The following is a 14,586-nucleotide window of genomic DNA, read 5'->3' as shown; positions in this document are numbered from 1 at the left end:
TTCAAATGCGCGTTATCGGCCTCAGTACATTAGGTAGTGTTAACACGTTAATGGAATGGTTTGTCCCCCTTGACTGATACCCCAGCGTTTTTGTGGTCACAGCATCTACTAGCCATCTATAAATTGATTTTGGTGATTATCTCACCCCGAGATCTTTCTTATTGCCCAAATATCTATCTACACATTGGTAAAGCTTCATTAATGATTACCTACTTTTAATCGAGGATCCGATGAGAAAAAGAATTCCTGCACAAAGTCAACGCGATTAGATATTGACAGAGATGACTGAGAGCCAATGAGCCAATGAGCCAATGAGCCTCACATGCATCTGATCAGACTGGAATCTCTTCAACACAACATAAATCCGTTCGAGCGTCATGATATGTAGTGATACTCGATATGGAATGTTGTACCCTGTGAGGTGTAAGTTTTGAGATGATGATCGATGCAAAGTCTCTCAACTTAGTCCTCCGATGATACGGGAAGGGACAAACAGAAGGCGATGCCTTCTCTATTTGATAATGGGGAAAATATCCTACTTGAAGTTCAAGCAGGCACCTGCCACTATCAATATGCTGTGCAATCACTGTCCGTCTCTAGCTCAGCTTACATCTCAATTGCAACCTATCTCCAAATGAAAGATCTGGATTCTTCTATATAAGGACTCTTCAAATTAAGTCAATCTTGTCAAAAATTTCTTCACTTTCTCAGGCCACACTCTAAATACAACACACACTACTTGCGACCATGATTGTAAACTATCTTCACAGTGCACTTGTGACACTGCTCGCAGCATTCGTGAGTTGAAACTATTATTCTTCGGATTTACTTGAGTTTACTAACCCACAATAGCTTGCTACTTCCGTCGCTGCCTCTAATCATGCTCTTAGAAACGAGCTTACCCCCTCGCAGAGTCTGCCGGGTACTTGGGTATCTCAAGGATGCTATGTGGACGTTGGTCGGACATTATCCGAGGGAGAATACATTGACAACACTAACATGACAGATGAATCATGTTTTTCATATTGTACCTCCAAAAGCCTCAACTATGCTGGAACAGAGTACGCCTCAGAATGCTGTATGTTTCTTCCGGATTTGCAAATTATTTGATACACCGACACTAAAATTTCATCCAGATTGCGGTAATAGTCTTGCAGCTGGAGCTGGGCGTGCGCTAGCTTCAGACTGTAGCATGAGGTGCCCAGGAAATGCTACTGAGTTTTGCGGTAAGTCTAATGGTCTTATTGGTTTCATTGTTCTCAACTCTTTTTATGCAGGACTAACTTGTTATTTACGCAGGTGGCCCAAATAGACTGAATCTTTTTTGGAACGGTAAATCTCCACCTCAAACTAATCCTGGGTCTGGACTCTGGAGCTTTGCCGGGTGCTACACGTTAGTTATTTGCCTAATAAGTGACTACTATAGAATCTGACAGATGGCAGAGAAGGTCAAACAGGCCGACTTTTGATATATCAAATTATAGCTTCTCCCATGACGGTGGATATCTGCACAGCGGCGTGTCAAGAAGGGGGCTATTCGTTGGCTGGAGTTGAATACGCTGATGAATGCTGTATGTATATGATAGAATCACACAAAATCGGATTTTCTGGAAGCTCACCATTTCTTAGGGTGTGGAAATCAATTGTCTAACGGAGGAGCTCTCGCACCAGAGGGCGTTAGCGGTTGTTCTACATTATGCGCAGGCAACTCTTCAGAGTTTTGTGGTGGGACCAATCGACTTGATGTATATGATTTTAACAATACCGTTATTGTTACCGCGCCATTTACTGCTACCACGGCTGGAACAGCACCTTCTTCCACGGGTTCCCCATCAATTCAACAAACAGTTGGTGTATATACCTACTTTGGGTGCCAGACTGAAGCTACAAGCGCTCGAGCACTTGCCTCCAAGGCTTCTGATGCTGGAAATATGACACTGGAGTCATGTGAAGCAAGCTGCATTGGTTACACCTATTTTGGAACCGAATACGGACGAGAATGTTAGTCACCGTTCCAAAAATTTCAACAATTTGAACTAACCAAGAAAAAACAGGCTATTGTGGCAATGCCTTTTCCGCTGGCTCTGTGTCAGCTCCAAATACAGACTGTAACTTTCCTTGTGCGGGAAATAGTTCCGAATTCTGCGGTGCTTCCGGAAGATTGACCGTGTACTTACTAAATAACACTCTAAGCTCTACCGCTCCTCCTTCAAGCTCGTCCACGGGTGTGACAGATCTCCCTACGGGATGGATTTACAGTGGCTGCTGGGTTGATGGAGCACAAGGCCGTGTTCTGACGTATCAGCAACCTGATAATCAGAATCTTACTGTCGAAACTTGTGTTGCGACATGCTCCGGACTAAATTATATTGTCGCAGGCATGGAGTATAGCTCTGAATGTTTTTGTGATAATTTTGTCGGAAATGGAGGTGTTCTTGCAACCTCACCTGCTGACTGTAACATGCCGTGTAGTGGTAATTCAAGCGAAATTTGCGGTGCTGGAAATAGATTGTCCGTCTACTCCTTTGGCAGTGTACAAACATCTCAACCTGCGACTGTCCAGCAAAGGGATTTACCTGGTGATTGGAACTATAAAGGGTGCCTCGAGTCAGTTGCCTCTTAAGAGCTATCCGATCTCATGCAGGCTAATAGAGTAAAATTTTAGAGATAATATAGGAGGCATTAGAACATTCCCCTATCAAATGATCACTTCAAATAATACCGCAACGAATTGTCTTTCGCAGTGTCAAGCATTCGGCTATAATGCAGCTGGCCTCGAGTACGGCTCCCAATGCTGTAAGTCATGATTGCTTTTCCCAAATATCACGTAAATTGACAGAATCTTCAGTTTGTGGCGACGTGGAGAATATCATAACGGCTGGAGCATCATTGATTAGTGAATCTAACTGCCAAGTTGTCTGCTCTGGTAATTCCTCTACTATATGCGGCGGAGACAGTCGATTATCTTATTACTCGTGGGATGGACCGGCGCTCTACAATTGGTCATTCCCAGAGGGCCCCAGTGCTGGTGAACACTCATTGCTAATAGGCGGTGTGTGCATACCATTGATGACGTCCCAAATGATTACTGGCAAGGTGACATTCGTTGAAAAGTTCGGGACGGGCGAGCCAAACTCGACAGGCGCATACGAGTTAGATCTCTCAGCAATCGATAATTTTACACTGGCATGGAGACCAATGCATGTTAAAACGGATGTCTTCTGCTCAGCAGGACTTATTCTTCCGGATATTGCTGGGAGACAGTTAGATGTGGGAGGGGTAAGAGCATACATTCTTCCCAATAATTCACGAATTTTGGTGGCTCCATTGTACACCTTGTATCTGTGTAATATCTCAAGATCTCAGCTCAGCTTGTCACCCATTTATAATTTGCGTTAATTCTGACACTAAGATTATGATGCTGATATTCATGAGTCTTAGTGGTCCGGCGAATCAACATACGGTGTACGAATTTACTGGCCGGATGGATCCCCTAATGTTTGGGGAACCAATGATTGGCAGGAAAATGTGAACGAGGTGCGCCTTCTCGTCGCTCGGTGGTACCCCACGGCAATGATTATGGTTCGTATAACCATCTCTAGATTTTTAAATAGCATTTACTAACACTATTACAAGGCAAATGGCTCGATTTTGATCGTCGGTGGCGAAGAAGGATCGAATGCCCCTGCATCTCCAAGCTTAGAGTTACTCCCTCCAACAGGCGCCCCGGTTCTCAATCTAGATTTTCTTGCTCGTACAGACCCCAATAATCTATATCCGTTCCTCGCCGTTATTCCATCCGGTATTTTTGTTGCATACTATAATGAAGCAAGAATCCTTGATGAAGTCACATTTGAGACTATCAAGACACTGCCTAACATTCCGGGTGCTGTAAATGATCCGAATGGCGGACGAAACTATCCTCTCGAGGGGGCCATGGTTTTACTACCTCAGGTTTACCCTTACACCGATCCCATCGGAGTGCTCATTTGTGGCGGTTCGACACCTGGGGGCGGCTTCGCCATAGATAATTGTGTTTCCATGCAACCTGAAGCTAAGAATGCTACTTGGCTGATTGAAAGAATGGTGAGGCTCTTGATTTCTTTTGCCCTACGATCAATTGTGCCATTTGATGGGTACAACTGGAATGCTTGCCAGGTGTAATACTAGTCTTCCCTAAATAGGAAGTTGGTCTCACGAGCACATGAAGAGCAGCAAGTATTTTCGACAATCTCGAGCTCAAGACAATTATTGTGGTGATTTCGCAGCGATTGACTGACATCTTCTAGCCATCGCGCCGTGTAATGCCATGTTTGGCTTCTCTTCCAGATGGTACAACACTCATCCTGAATGGCGCACATCATGGTTTTGCTGGATTTGGACTCGGCTCAGACCCTAACTTTAACGCTGTCCTATACGATCCCCGCCTGCCAATAAACTCACGCATGAGTGTAATGGCCAATACATCCGTCGCCCGTCTTTACCATTCCGAAGCAATTCTTCTTCTCGATGGACGAGTGATGGTGTCTGGATCTGATCCACAAGACAATGTTCATCCAGAAGAATATCGAGTTGAAGTATTCACGCCTCCTTATCTTCTCTCTGGTCTCCCTCGTCCAACTTTTTATATGAACAACACGGATTGGTCCTATTCGCAAATTGTTCCTTTCGCCATTACCTCCAACTTTACCTCGACGGCAAACGTCAACTTTTCCATCCTTGGCTCTGTTGTAAGTACGCATGGTAATTCTATGGGTCAACGAACACTCTTTCCTCAATTGGCCTGTGGATTTAATAATACTTGTACAATTACTGCGCCTCCAAACGCACATATTTGTCCGCCAGGCTGGTATATGGTATTTGTCCTCGATGGACCCACTCCGTCTGTTGGTGCATGGGTAAGAATTGGTGGGGATCCAGCACATTTGGGGAATTGGCCCAATGCTCCTGGTTTTGACATTCCGGGACTTTGATTTTCGGGGGGTGGGGGAACTTAATTTTCAGTCGAAGAGATTTGTGAAGTGGCGGTATATTGCTGAAAGCTGTTGATTTACTTGGTAGGCGGTCATTTCCATCATCAGTGGTCATGTTTGATTTTGATTGCATTGATTGCATTTGCTTTAGCTCTTTGTCGATAAATGTCACTTTGCTTTTTGTTCTGACCCCACGCGAAATGGCGGTGTTATGGACTCGTATATTTAATGCTTAATTGAAGTAACTTTCTTGGAATCATTCAATCTTTTAAACTGAATTTCGACAATCAAAAGCATTCGGGGCCCGACTGCCCCTTCACGAATCATGAGCATTTCACATCCACATTTCTTGCGTTCGGATGAAGTACATGATTGAGAGAAAGTTTAGCAAAGCCGAGCCGGTCAAATTTCGGGTCGCTTAAAGATTGATTTGGGATTGGATTGGCAAGGTATGATGAATTCATGTAGGTATTCAAAGGCCCAAGAACCTGGGTTGGGAAGAAGTCTTCTTCGTCGCGTGCTCTTCGGGAGTGGGACGCCCCGCATTGCGGGGTACGGATAATCCCAGTAGAATTTTCGGGGCGGGGAATCTTGGGGTCATGATGAAATTGGATTGGAATAGGTACTCGAGTATAAAATGGGTGGAGAGTACTCATGATTTTGCCTCTCCCTTCTTTTTGCTTTCGTTTTGTTCTGGCTGATATGTATGTGTGCTTATTTTAGTTTGGCCGTCAGCTTCTCGATATCTAGTCTGTTCCATTGCGTCTGAAGTAGATATTGTTGGTTGTTCTCCATTTGCATTTGACGAAACGATTTTTCATCTTATAAAGGGCTTTTAATCCCGCGATATCCCGGCAAGATGTTCAATCCTATCTTTGCTAAGCTCCTTCTTTCTTTGCCATTACTCGCAATCGGAACTGTCGCAGAGAGTGCACCGCGAGGTGTCAACAATACATCATCTCCAACAGTTAGTGTTTTAAACGGTACATACTATGGTACCTATCTTCCAACATACGATGAGGATATTTTCCTAGGTATCCCCTTCGCTCAGCCACCCGTCGGGGCGCTCCGTTTCAATCCTCCTCAATCTCTCAATACCACATGGGATACTCCGCGTAATGCCACGGAGTATTCCCCTGAGTGCATCGGCTACAGTTCCGATAACTGGGTGTTAGGAAATATCATCTCAGAGGATTGCTTAACATTAAATGTTGTGCGTCCTAGTGGTATCTCTCCAGATGCGAATCTGCCCGTGGCAGTCTGGATTCATGGAGGCGGTAATACCGCAGGTGGAGCCATGGATCCACGATACAATCTTTCATTTATTGTTGCACAATCAGTGAAAGCTGAAACTCCAATCATTGCTGTGAGTATTCAATACCGAGTTTCGGGCTGGGGATTCCTATTTGGACAGGAAGTCCTCGATGCAGGAAGTGCAAATATAGGATTCAGAGATCAGAGATTGGCGCTTCACTGGGTGCAAGAGAATATTGGATTTTTCGGTGGCGATAAGAAGAAAGTTACGCTTTGGGGAGAAAGTGCCGGTGCGACAGGTGTCAGTCTGCAACTTATCGCTTATGGCGGAAGAGATGATGGATTATTCAGAGGTGCTATTACGCAGAGTGGAAGTCCAGTCGCAGCTAAACGTCTGAGTGTTGAAGCTTGGCAACCGGTTTACAACAACATCACTATCGCAGCGGGATGCTCTAATGCGAGTGATACGCTTGATTGTCTGCGTACTGTTCCTACGGACCAGCTTAGCGCGATATTTAATAGCTCCGTAACAGCATCCGCAAGCTGGGGTATCCAGATTGACAACGATTTTGTGCAGAAATCCGCTACCGCCCAACTCCTCGCTGGAGAATTCGTCAAAGTACCTCTCCTCACCGGTAGAAACTTTGATGAGGGAACTCAGTATGCTACGAAGGGCATCAACACAACTGCTCAGTTTTTAAGTATGGTTCAGTCATCGGGTCTCGATAACGCCACTACAAACACAATCGCAGCATTGTATCCCGATATCCCAGCGGTCGGTATCCCAGCCGCGCTGGTGGGCCGCCCATCACCTAGCGAAGCATCCCTGGGCGTACAGTGGAAACGATCAGCGGCTTACGCAGGAGATTTACAACAGCATGCGCCTCGACGACTCATGACACAGTCATGGGCAAAGTACAACGTGAGCAGTTTTTCCTACCGCTGGAATGTGTTGGTGAATGGGGTTAAACTCTCACTCGGCGCTACCCATTTCCAAGAGGTAGCGTTTGTTTTCAACAATACTGGCGGTATAGGCTACGAGAATGTCGTTTCGCAAAATCCGTTTAAGGGCGAGCCGGAGACGTTTGATGAGTTGGCTGTCATGATGAGTGGCATGTGGATTAGTTTTATCGTCAACGGTGATCCGAATACGGGGAAATCGAGCAATGTCTCCTGGCCAAAGTATACGCTTGATGACCCGAAGAATTTTGTCTTCGATGTTAATGCCACGAGTTTGGCGTATGTGGAACCGGATTATTATCGGGCGGCGGAGATTCAGTATATCTCGGATCGTCTTGTTACGGCTTATGGACGATAGAGTGGGAAGACGTGAGCTCGAATATGAGATTGACCATTTGCGGCTTTTGCATTGATACTTGGTATGAAGGTACGTCGATGCGGGCTTTGAGATAGTCAGCTTGAGAGAAGGTTCAAGGTTCAGGAACTTGTGGGAATGGCCCCCTTGATTTGGCTAGGGTGTACGATAGTAATTACTTCATGACCTAATGTTATAAAACAAAATATAATGATTTCATAAGCTGCGCAACATATTGTCGAAAAGCTGACATCGCTATCTCATTTTCAAAAACGTGAATTGATTGATACAACGGTTCTATAACATCTCCGTCTAATTTCTTGCATTATCAATTTGCACCCGGACTCGAGGAATGGGATATCGGGTCCTATTAAATGATCCTATTAAATGACGTTTCATCCCTGATCAACAACGTATTCGTAATCCACCCAGAAGGCTAGGCCAAGACTCATCCCAATCCACAAGTCCGAGAAAAGCATCTAAGTAGTGATAGTAATAATCGCAACACCATAAGCAGCAACATTAAAAGTCCACCCTCCAGCCGCACTTCCAGTAACGGTGCTTGTGACAGGCTGCAAAGTCACTTTCAACGGGTAATTACTTGCAGTTGGGGGACCCGTGAAGGAAACCAGCTTAGCACTCGAACTAGCACCTGTTGCGCCAGGGATATCCACAGTAACATTTTGAGTCGCAGTACCATAATTGGCGATCTTAACGTAGTATGTTCCAGCGGCCGTACTACTCGCAACCCAATACAAGGGACCAAACCCAACATCAGAAGTAACGGGAAGAATTGTCTCGCCACGATGAACAGAGAACATTTGTTGAACGTAATAACTTGCGCTTCCAGTAAGAGATCCAGGATCGGCATTAAGTCCAGCGAGATCGGGTGACCATTGGGCCATGTCAAAATGTTCAAATAGAGGAGCGTATGAAGCCATCTTGACGATATCGGAGTTGCGTTCCATACCAATCATATAGACTGCTTCGGAAACTGCGCCTTGGATTGTTGACCAATAAGTAGTAGCACCACTATTGTCAGTTGTGCTGGCGTATTCACCAACAAAAATCCCTGGGCCATTGCGAGGCTTATTGTCGAACTCGTTGAAAAGGGAAACAAATCCATTTGGCGAGAGGTAGTGATGAGTATCAGTCCAAACACCGGCTGGAATTGGATTTGGAAGACAGGATGCTTGTGATGTTGAGGCTATGACTGTGATGTCAGGGTAGGCCGCATGAATTGCATTGTATATATCTGTAAATCGAGAGGCGTATGTACCGCAACCTGCGCTTAGATTATCCTCGTTGCCAACCTCAATGAAGGGAATATCATATGGCGCAGCGTGGCCGTAAGACTCACGAAGTGCGCCCCATGTCGTTGACGTAGATCCAAGAAGGAATTCAAGCTCATCCAGGATATCATCAACATAGGGTGTAAGAGCTGCACCGGATACAACTCCACCTCCATCAAGGGAAAGACCTGACCAGACGGCTAATACTGGTATCATACCTGCATCCGAGATGAATTGAAGATATTCCATCAACCCTGGAGGATTGTCAGTTAAGCAATGCTGGCTCGAACAAAAGACAAAATACCTAAAGCATCTGTGTTTGGATAACCCCAATCACCTTGCCTTCCTGGTCGTTTTTCAACTGGACCAATAGTTTCATTCCATTTCCATCTGTTACCAGGCGATGAACCTTCTCTGTTCGATGTTAGCTTATAGATTTCAATTTTTTCCATTTGAGACTTTTGTCTTACATATTATTTCCACCTGGAAAGCGGAAGAAAGAGGGCTCGAGTGCTTGAAGAAAGTTTCCCACATCATTTCTGATACCGTTGTAACTGCAAAAAGTCAATACAATCCTCACATTTATTCTGCTTATCATACCGCTGGTGAAATGTGACTGGAAAAAGTTGAGGTAGACCAAAATTCAGCGCACTGCCGGCAACTTTGGCTCCATCAAATGTTAATTTCCAAACATTATTACCATCTGGAGCCTGTGTGGAGTGGTATGTAGTCTCATAGTAAGTGAAAGAAGAAGCCACACTATTGACTGTAATAGTCTTGGTGGCATACACTGTTCCGCTTGCTACACCGACGAGGGACAATGTAACTGATCCGGAGTATGAACCCTTGATCCAGAAGTAGTTGGCATATGTATCGTCATTCACAGGAAGACCAAGGTATCCAGCATTCGAAAAGCCAACTTGTCCAGTTGTTCCAGATGGAACGGAAACTTTCAAAGATCTCGGGAGCGCTGAAGTGAGAGGATTGGCAGTGTCAACTGTGAGATTTGTGCCACCAACAGCAGCATAAGCTGTTAACCCTGGATTTGTCCCTTGGAATCCATTGTTTCGCAACAACTGGCCATGTATACCGCCATCACCTATATATTTTAGCTTAGATACTATAACCTAGTCACTGTAGGAGATATACCGGAGTTATTGATGTCCTAGAATTTAGTCAGCTTAAAGTTCTCTCCACAACGTAGGTGAGACTTTTGAGAGTAGCAAGCAGAAGACCACAAATTAAATTGCTGAAATGTAAAGCTGGATATGCAAAAAGAATTGAATGTTATGCTTGGATCGAGCTTGAGGGTTTCTCGTTGCCAGACTGCAATCCCGGCTATTTGATTGCTTGAATTTGAACAGCTTACCTCAAACATGAGACCGTAAAGAATAGGGCTGGATGCATTGCCACCAGTTGTGGACACTGTGAGAGTAGCAGCATCTACTAAATGAAAGACCAAGAGAGACGCGACTGCTAGAGCCCTAGACAGACTTTTGAAGCCCATGATAGAGGAATATGTATTATTCCAATGATTGAAGAATGCGACATTCTATGGAAGAGGTATATATATATATATAAAGATAAATCAAGGATCTATTGACTTTTCCCCTCACTTACTGTGATAATTTCTCCGGGCAGTACACCAAAAGAGGTAGGTAAGTGGGAATCTGGCCCTATTTTATTCAAGGGTGTTATGATCCATGTGCTTTCGATATCGATCACAAATTCGTTGATGATATATATGCAAATTCTGCGACCCACGGTGTTTGTTCATTCGTGGTCATACTTAGTGGCATCGGAGTGTAGTGTTAATTGGAGCGCAAGAACGATCTGATCTTCGGCAAAGCTACTGCAATACCACTATCATTAAACTCGGCCGTAAACTGTGGACTGCCGGGCACGCAAGTAAATTTGACCCCTCATGGAGTAACCAAGATTTGTGAAAAGACAAGATGAGTCTGATGCCAATTTTAGATAGGATCGTTCTCCTCGAGATCTGTAGGAACGCAGTTGAATGGCGCTCAAACCCCGCCCAACTGCTCAGACTGACACCTGCATGCAACAGGGGAGATATCAGTCCACTGTGAATTCAACGTTCTTTCATTCATCGGAAGTAGGTGCTTCTGAAAGATAGCTGTACCCATACTGTTTTAATTTTCCACAACTTATGTTATGAATGTTGTGGGAAATTCCTAACAAATCCCATCAAAATTCCTCAAAGTTCGTCGACTACACGAATAAGATAAACAGCGACGATAGAACGTCGACCCTCCCTCAACATTAAAAATAGAAAAATAATTGGGCCCTTGAAAGTTACCCCGCACAGCTGTATGTCGCTGCTGAATTTTGATTGAACGAACACGCTTTATTTGGAGTCAATCCTGCAGTTCTAACTTTTTTCCATGAGTCGTCCTGGTTCTGACGAGGAGATGCATTTGTGTTGCTGCGAGATGATGCCCCGAATGGAACGTAGAATTCATCCGGTCGACAATGTATTTCGGCAATCAGATATACCACGAATATTCCGAGATTCAAGTGTTGTTCATCACTCGATCTGGCATCAGCTTCCTATGGTTCCGTGTCTGAAACATTTATGAGATGTTCCCTCCTTAAGACCATAAACAACAACAACAACAACTTGTTCAGACCTTAAGTCCGACAGGACTGCAGGTTCCTTCGATTAGGAGGATGGAAAGAATTCTCTGGAGTTGTAATTCCCATTCACAACAATGCGGTGCGATTATTCGAGACATTGGCAACATTGAACATAACAGCTGAAAGGTTCGATCCAATTCCCAATTAGATTTCTCAAAGTATGAACAGGACTTTGGCTAGTGAAAGGATTTGAATGAATCCAGTTTAGCACGGCCGCTTTTCCCGCGACAACTATGACAGAGCGGGCTAACCGGCCGTCGCTTCTTCTGCTTACTTAAATACCAACCAACTCCGACATGTACTGACAAATGCTAAACCATCCGGTCCTTTCAATTCGTGCAGAAGGATTCGAACAACAATGCTGATCGCATAATCAAGCATTCCATGAATCCATAGAGCCTGGATAGATTCTAAAACCTGTCGATAAGAAGGGTCACGTGAGAAGAATACGGATCTGATTGTCATATGAGTGAATCGGCTGGGATGCATTGCCCCTTGAATTTTGGGGTCCGAAGATGGGGTCGATGTGAAGCAACCTGATTTTTTTGGACTCTCCATACGCGATTGGACAGCATCTGAAAGCTCAAGGCTGGGCACCTGCACATGAATCCCGTGTATTTCAAATCATCGGAATTCCGTAGTTGATGGCATGTATATAACAGGTGGTGTTGGTATTACATGTTTAAGCCGCATTCCATGTTCACTTTCTTTTCTGACTCTTTCATTGGGAACCACATATCACGGAAATCAGAAATCGGAAATCGGAAAGAGGATTCTGAACGATGGCTAGTCTAGAACGGAAATTCGACGCTGCAACCTCAGCTGGAGAGATCCCTGGTGTTGTACTTCTTGCCAGTAATGCCGATGGTAAAAGACTCCTTTTATTCGCATAGCTATCGTCTCAAAGGCTCTGAAGAACTAACAAGTAGTAGGAACATTCAAATACGAAAAGGCAATTGGCCCCGCAACCCCAAACTCTCAAATTGAGCTTGACTCGACCTTTATCATGGCATCATGCACAAAGCTAGTAACTTCTATCGCTGGTTTGCGATGCGTAGAACAAGGACAAATTGGCCTCGAAGATGATTTGTCTTCCATTTTGACAGAGTTTAGGGGGATTCAAATACTTGAGGGTTTTGAAACCGGAACAGATGGAAAGGAAATTCCTATTCTCAAACCAGCTAAGAATAAGATCACCTTGAGGTAAGACGCCATAATTTATAGAGATCTACGAAATCAAAGCCATTGACTAGAAAATATCTAGACATTTACTTACGCACACATCGGGAGTCGGCTACGACAGTTACACACCAGAGCTCGTCAGATTCCGCGCCTCTCAAGGTATCGACTCTGTTCATACTCACAAAACCGATATGTTAAAGGATATCACTCTCCCACTTTTGTTTGAGCCTGGAACATCCTGGACTTATGGCTACAGTCTCGAATGGGTATCTGTTCTTGTTACTCGTCTCAATAGCGGCCAATCATTGGAAGACTACGCTCAAACCCACATTTTTAACCCTCTCAATATTAATGATATAACATTCCATCGCGACCGCAAACCACATGTTCAAGAAAAGCTCGTGAAAATGACCTTTCGCAGTGGATTAGACAATCCCAAACCAATCCTAGCATTTCCAGGCAAAGGCAACGACAAAGTAGAATGGACTGATGAAAATCTATACATCATTGAGCAAAAAGACTGTTTTGGGGGCCAGGGACTTGCCGGTTCCGCAAGTTCTTATCTCAAAATCCTAACATCTCTTCTGCGCGATGATGAAATTTTACTCAAGAAATCTACCACAACGGAAATGTTCAAACCGCAAATTTCGGAAGAAGCGGTAGAGAATTTGCGTGCCAGTTTCGTGTGCGCAGACTTCTTCCAGGGGATGTTTTCTAGTCAACCACCGGGACGAAAATTGAACTTTGGATTGGGTGGATTACTCATAGAAGAAGATATCGAGGGCGGCAAGAAGAAGGGTACCTTGACTTGGAGTGGTATGCCGAATTTGTTGTGGAGTATCGATAAAGAGTCGGGATTGGCTTGTTTCTATGCCAGCAACGTATTGCCTTTTGGGGATCCAAAGAGTCATGAGATGCAACAGCTGTTTGAGAAAGAGATGTATAAGAGATTTGGCGAGTTTCAAAAGACGTTGAAGTGAGGTTGGTAGAGGAGTTGCTTCGGGCTCTCGCTTGTGTCTTCGTTTTCATTTTGAACATCTAGTTTTTGTCATTCAATCTGCTACAAATTATAGGTAGTCTTATCATCTTAAAACATGCATTTGAGATGAACTTTGGTGTCAAATCATAATCGATCCAGTCTAGCTATTGCTAATATGGATTACCTTGGTTATCTAGCTATATGATACATCACCATTTATGTATCTTTAATTACATCAAATAAATACAACACAATGAAAAAACCCTATATATTTTTTAGACATTCTTCAATTCTATTATGATTCCTGTCCTACCCTATACTTATAGTCTATAATCCCTTTAGCTTCGAGGAAGACAATAGTATTATAATACTCTGTTCTCAATCTATGAGTTAGTAATGTGTGACCTGTCTCCCATCCGCCGTAATAGTGCAGGTTTCCTCCCTCCATCTCTTTCGACGCATCACCGATATCAATACATAGGGGTGAAATCTGGAGCAGTAACTTTCAATGCAGCTAGAAAAATCCATGCACCATGATCAAGACTCAACTGCAAGAGTTGTTCTTCAAATCATCGCTCTCCATCTCCATTCCTCCTGATAGTAACCTCACAAAGCATCCCCACACAATTTCCACCCTCCCTCCCCCCACCACCACCATCGCACCCAACAGTTCAATCACCTTCCTTACCCACCAAATCCTCCACCAACGACACTCTCAATTTAGCTATAGATAGACCGAATCGATTATGAATTCACTACTACTACACTCCCAAACTACCCTCCTCAAAAAATTATCCCACCCCATCCATTTCAAATCTAACGACACAAAACTAACGACACAAAACCACCCCTCTAAAAGTCTAGAGTATTACACCTTACCATACACCCAACCCAATTACATTCCCATCCCTGCATCCCCAGGTACAGATACCA

General features: G+C 44.2%; 4 protein-coding genes across 4 annotated transcripts; 3 read left to right on the top strand and 1 right to left on the bottom strand.

Annotated features, from left to right (window-relative positions):
* Positions 1 to 747: 747 nt before the first annotated feature.
* Positions 748 to 4,973, top strand: EAE98_003237 (uncharacterized protein; the record flags this gene model as incomplete). Its single annotated transcript, XM_038950857.1, has 12 exons — positions 748 to 798; positions 853 to 1,078; positions 1,137 to 1,226; positions 1,300 to 1,393; positions 1,444 to 1,571; positions 1,630 to 2,001; positions 2,055 to 2,607; positions 2,666 to 2,796; positions 2,849 to 3,279; positions 3,442 to 3,582; positions 3,637 to 4,086; positions 4,290 to 4,973. The coding sequence occupies 12 exons, from the start codon at positions 748 to 750 to the stop codon at positions 4,971 to 4,973; spliced, it is 3,351 nt and encodes a 1,116-aa protein (XP_038812321.1).
* An 859-nt stretch (positions 4,974 to 5,832) lies between these two features.
* Positions 5,833 to 7,545, top strand: EAE98_003236 (uncharacterized protein; the record flags this gene model as incomplete). The annotated part of the gene is made up of 1 exon (XM_038950856.1): positions 5,833 to 7,545. The coding sequence occupies one exon, from the start codon at positions 5,833 to 5,835 to the stop codon at positions 7,543 to 7,545; it is 1,713 nt and encodes a 570-aa protein (XP_038812320.1).
* A 476-nt stretch (positions 7,546 to 8,021) lies between these two features.
* Positions 8,022 to 10,341, bottom strand: EAE98_003235 (uncharacterized protein; the record flags this gene model as incomplete). The annotated part of the gene is made up of 6 exons (XM_038950855.1): positions 8,022 to 9,088; positions 9,139 to 9,248; positions 9,305 to 9,388; positions 9,435 to 9,933; positions 9,984 to 9,999; positions 10,204 to 10,341. The coding sequence occupies 6 exons, from the start codon at positions 10,339 to 10,341 to the stop codon at positions 8,022 to 8,024; spliced, it is 1,914 nt and encodes a 637-aa protein (XP_038812319.1).
* Positions 10,342 to 12,274: 1,933 nt separating this feature from the next.
* EAE98_003234 (uncharacterized protein) lies at positions 12,275 to 13,654 on the top strand (the record flags this gene model as incomplete). The annotated part of the gene is made up of 3 exons (XM_038950854.1): positions 12,275 to 12,359; positions 12,425 to 12,695; positions 12,757 to 13,654. 3 exons carry the CDS (start codon positions 12,275 to 12,277, stop codon positions 13,652 to 13,654), a joined length of 1,254 nt encoding a protein of 417 aa, XP_038812318.1.
* Between the last annotated feature and the right edge of the window lie 932 nt (positions 13,655 to 14,586).

The sequence above is a fragment of the Botrytis deweyae genome (genome assembly GCF_014898535.1).
Source record: "Botrytis deweyae strain B1 chromosome Unknown BDEW_006, whole genome shotgun sequence".
NCBI classification, from domain to species: Eukaryota; Fungi; Ascomycota; class Leotiomycetes; order Helotiales; family Sclerotiniaceae; genus Botrytis; species Botrytis deweyae.
Note: the sequence above shows the minus strand (reverse complement) of the source record. Positions and strands in the feature narration are given on the sequence as shown.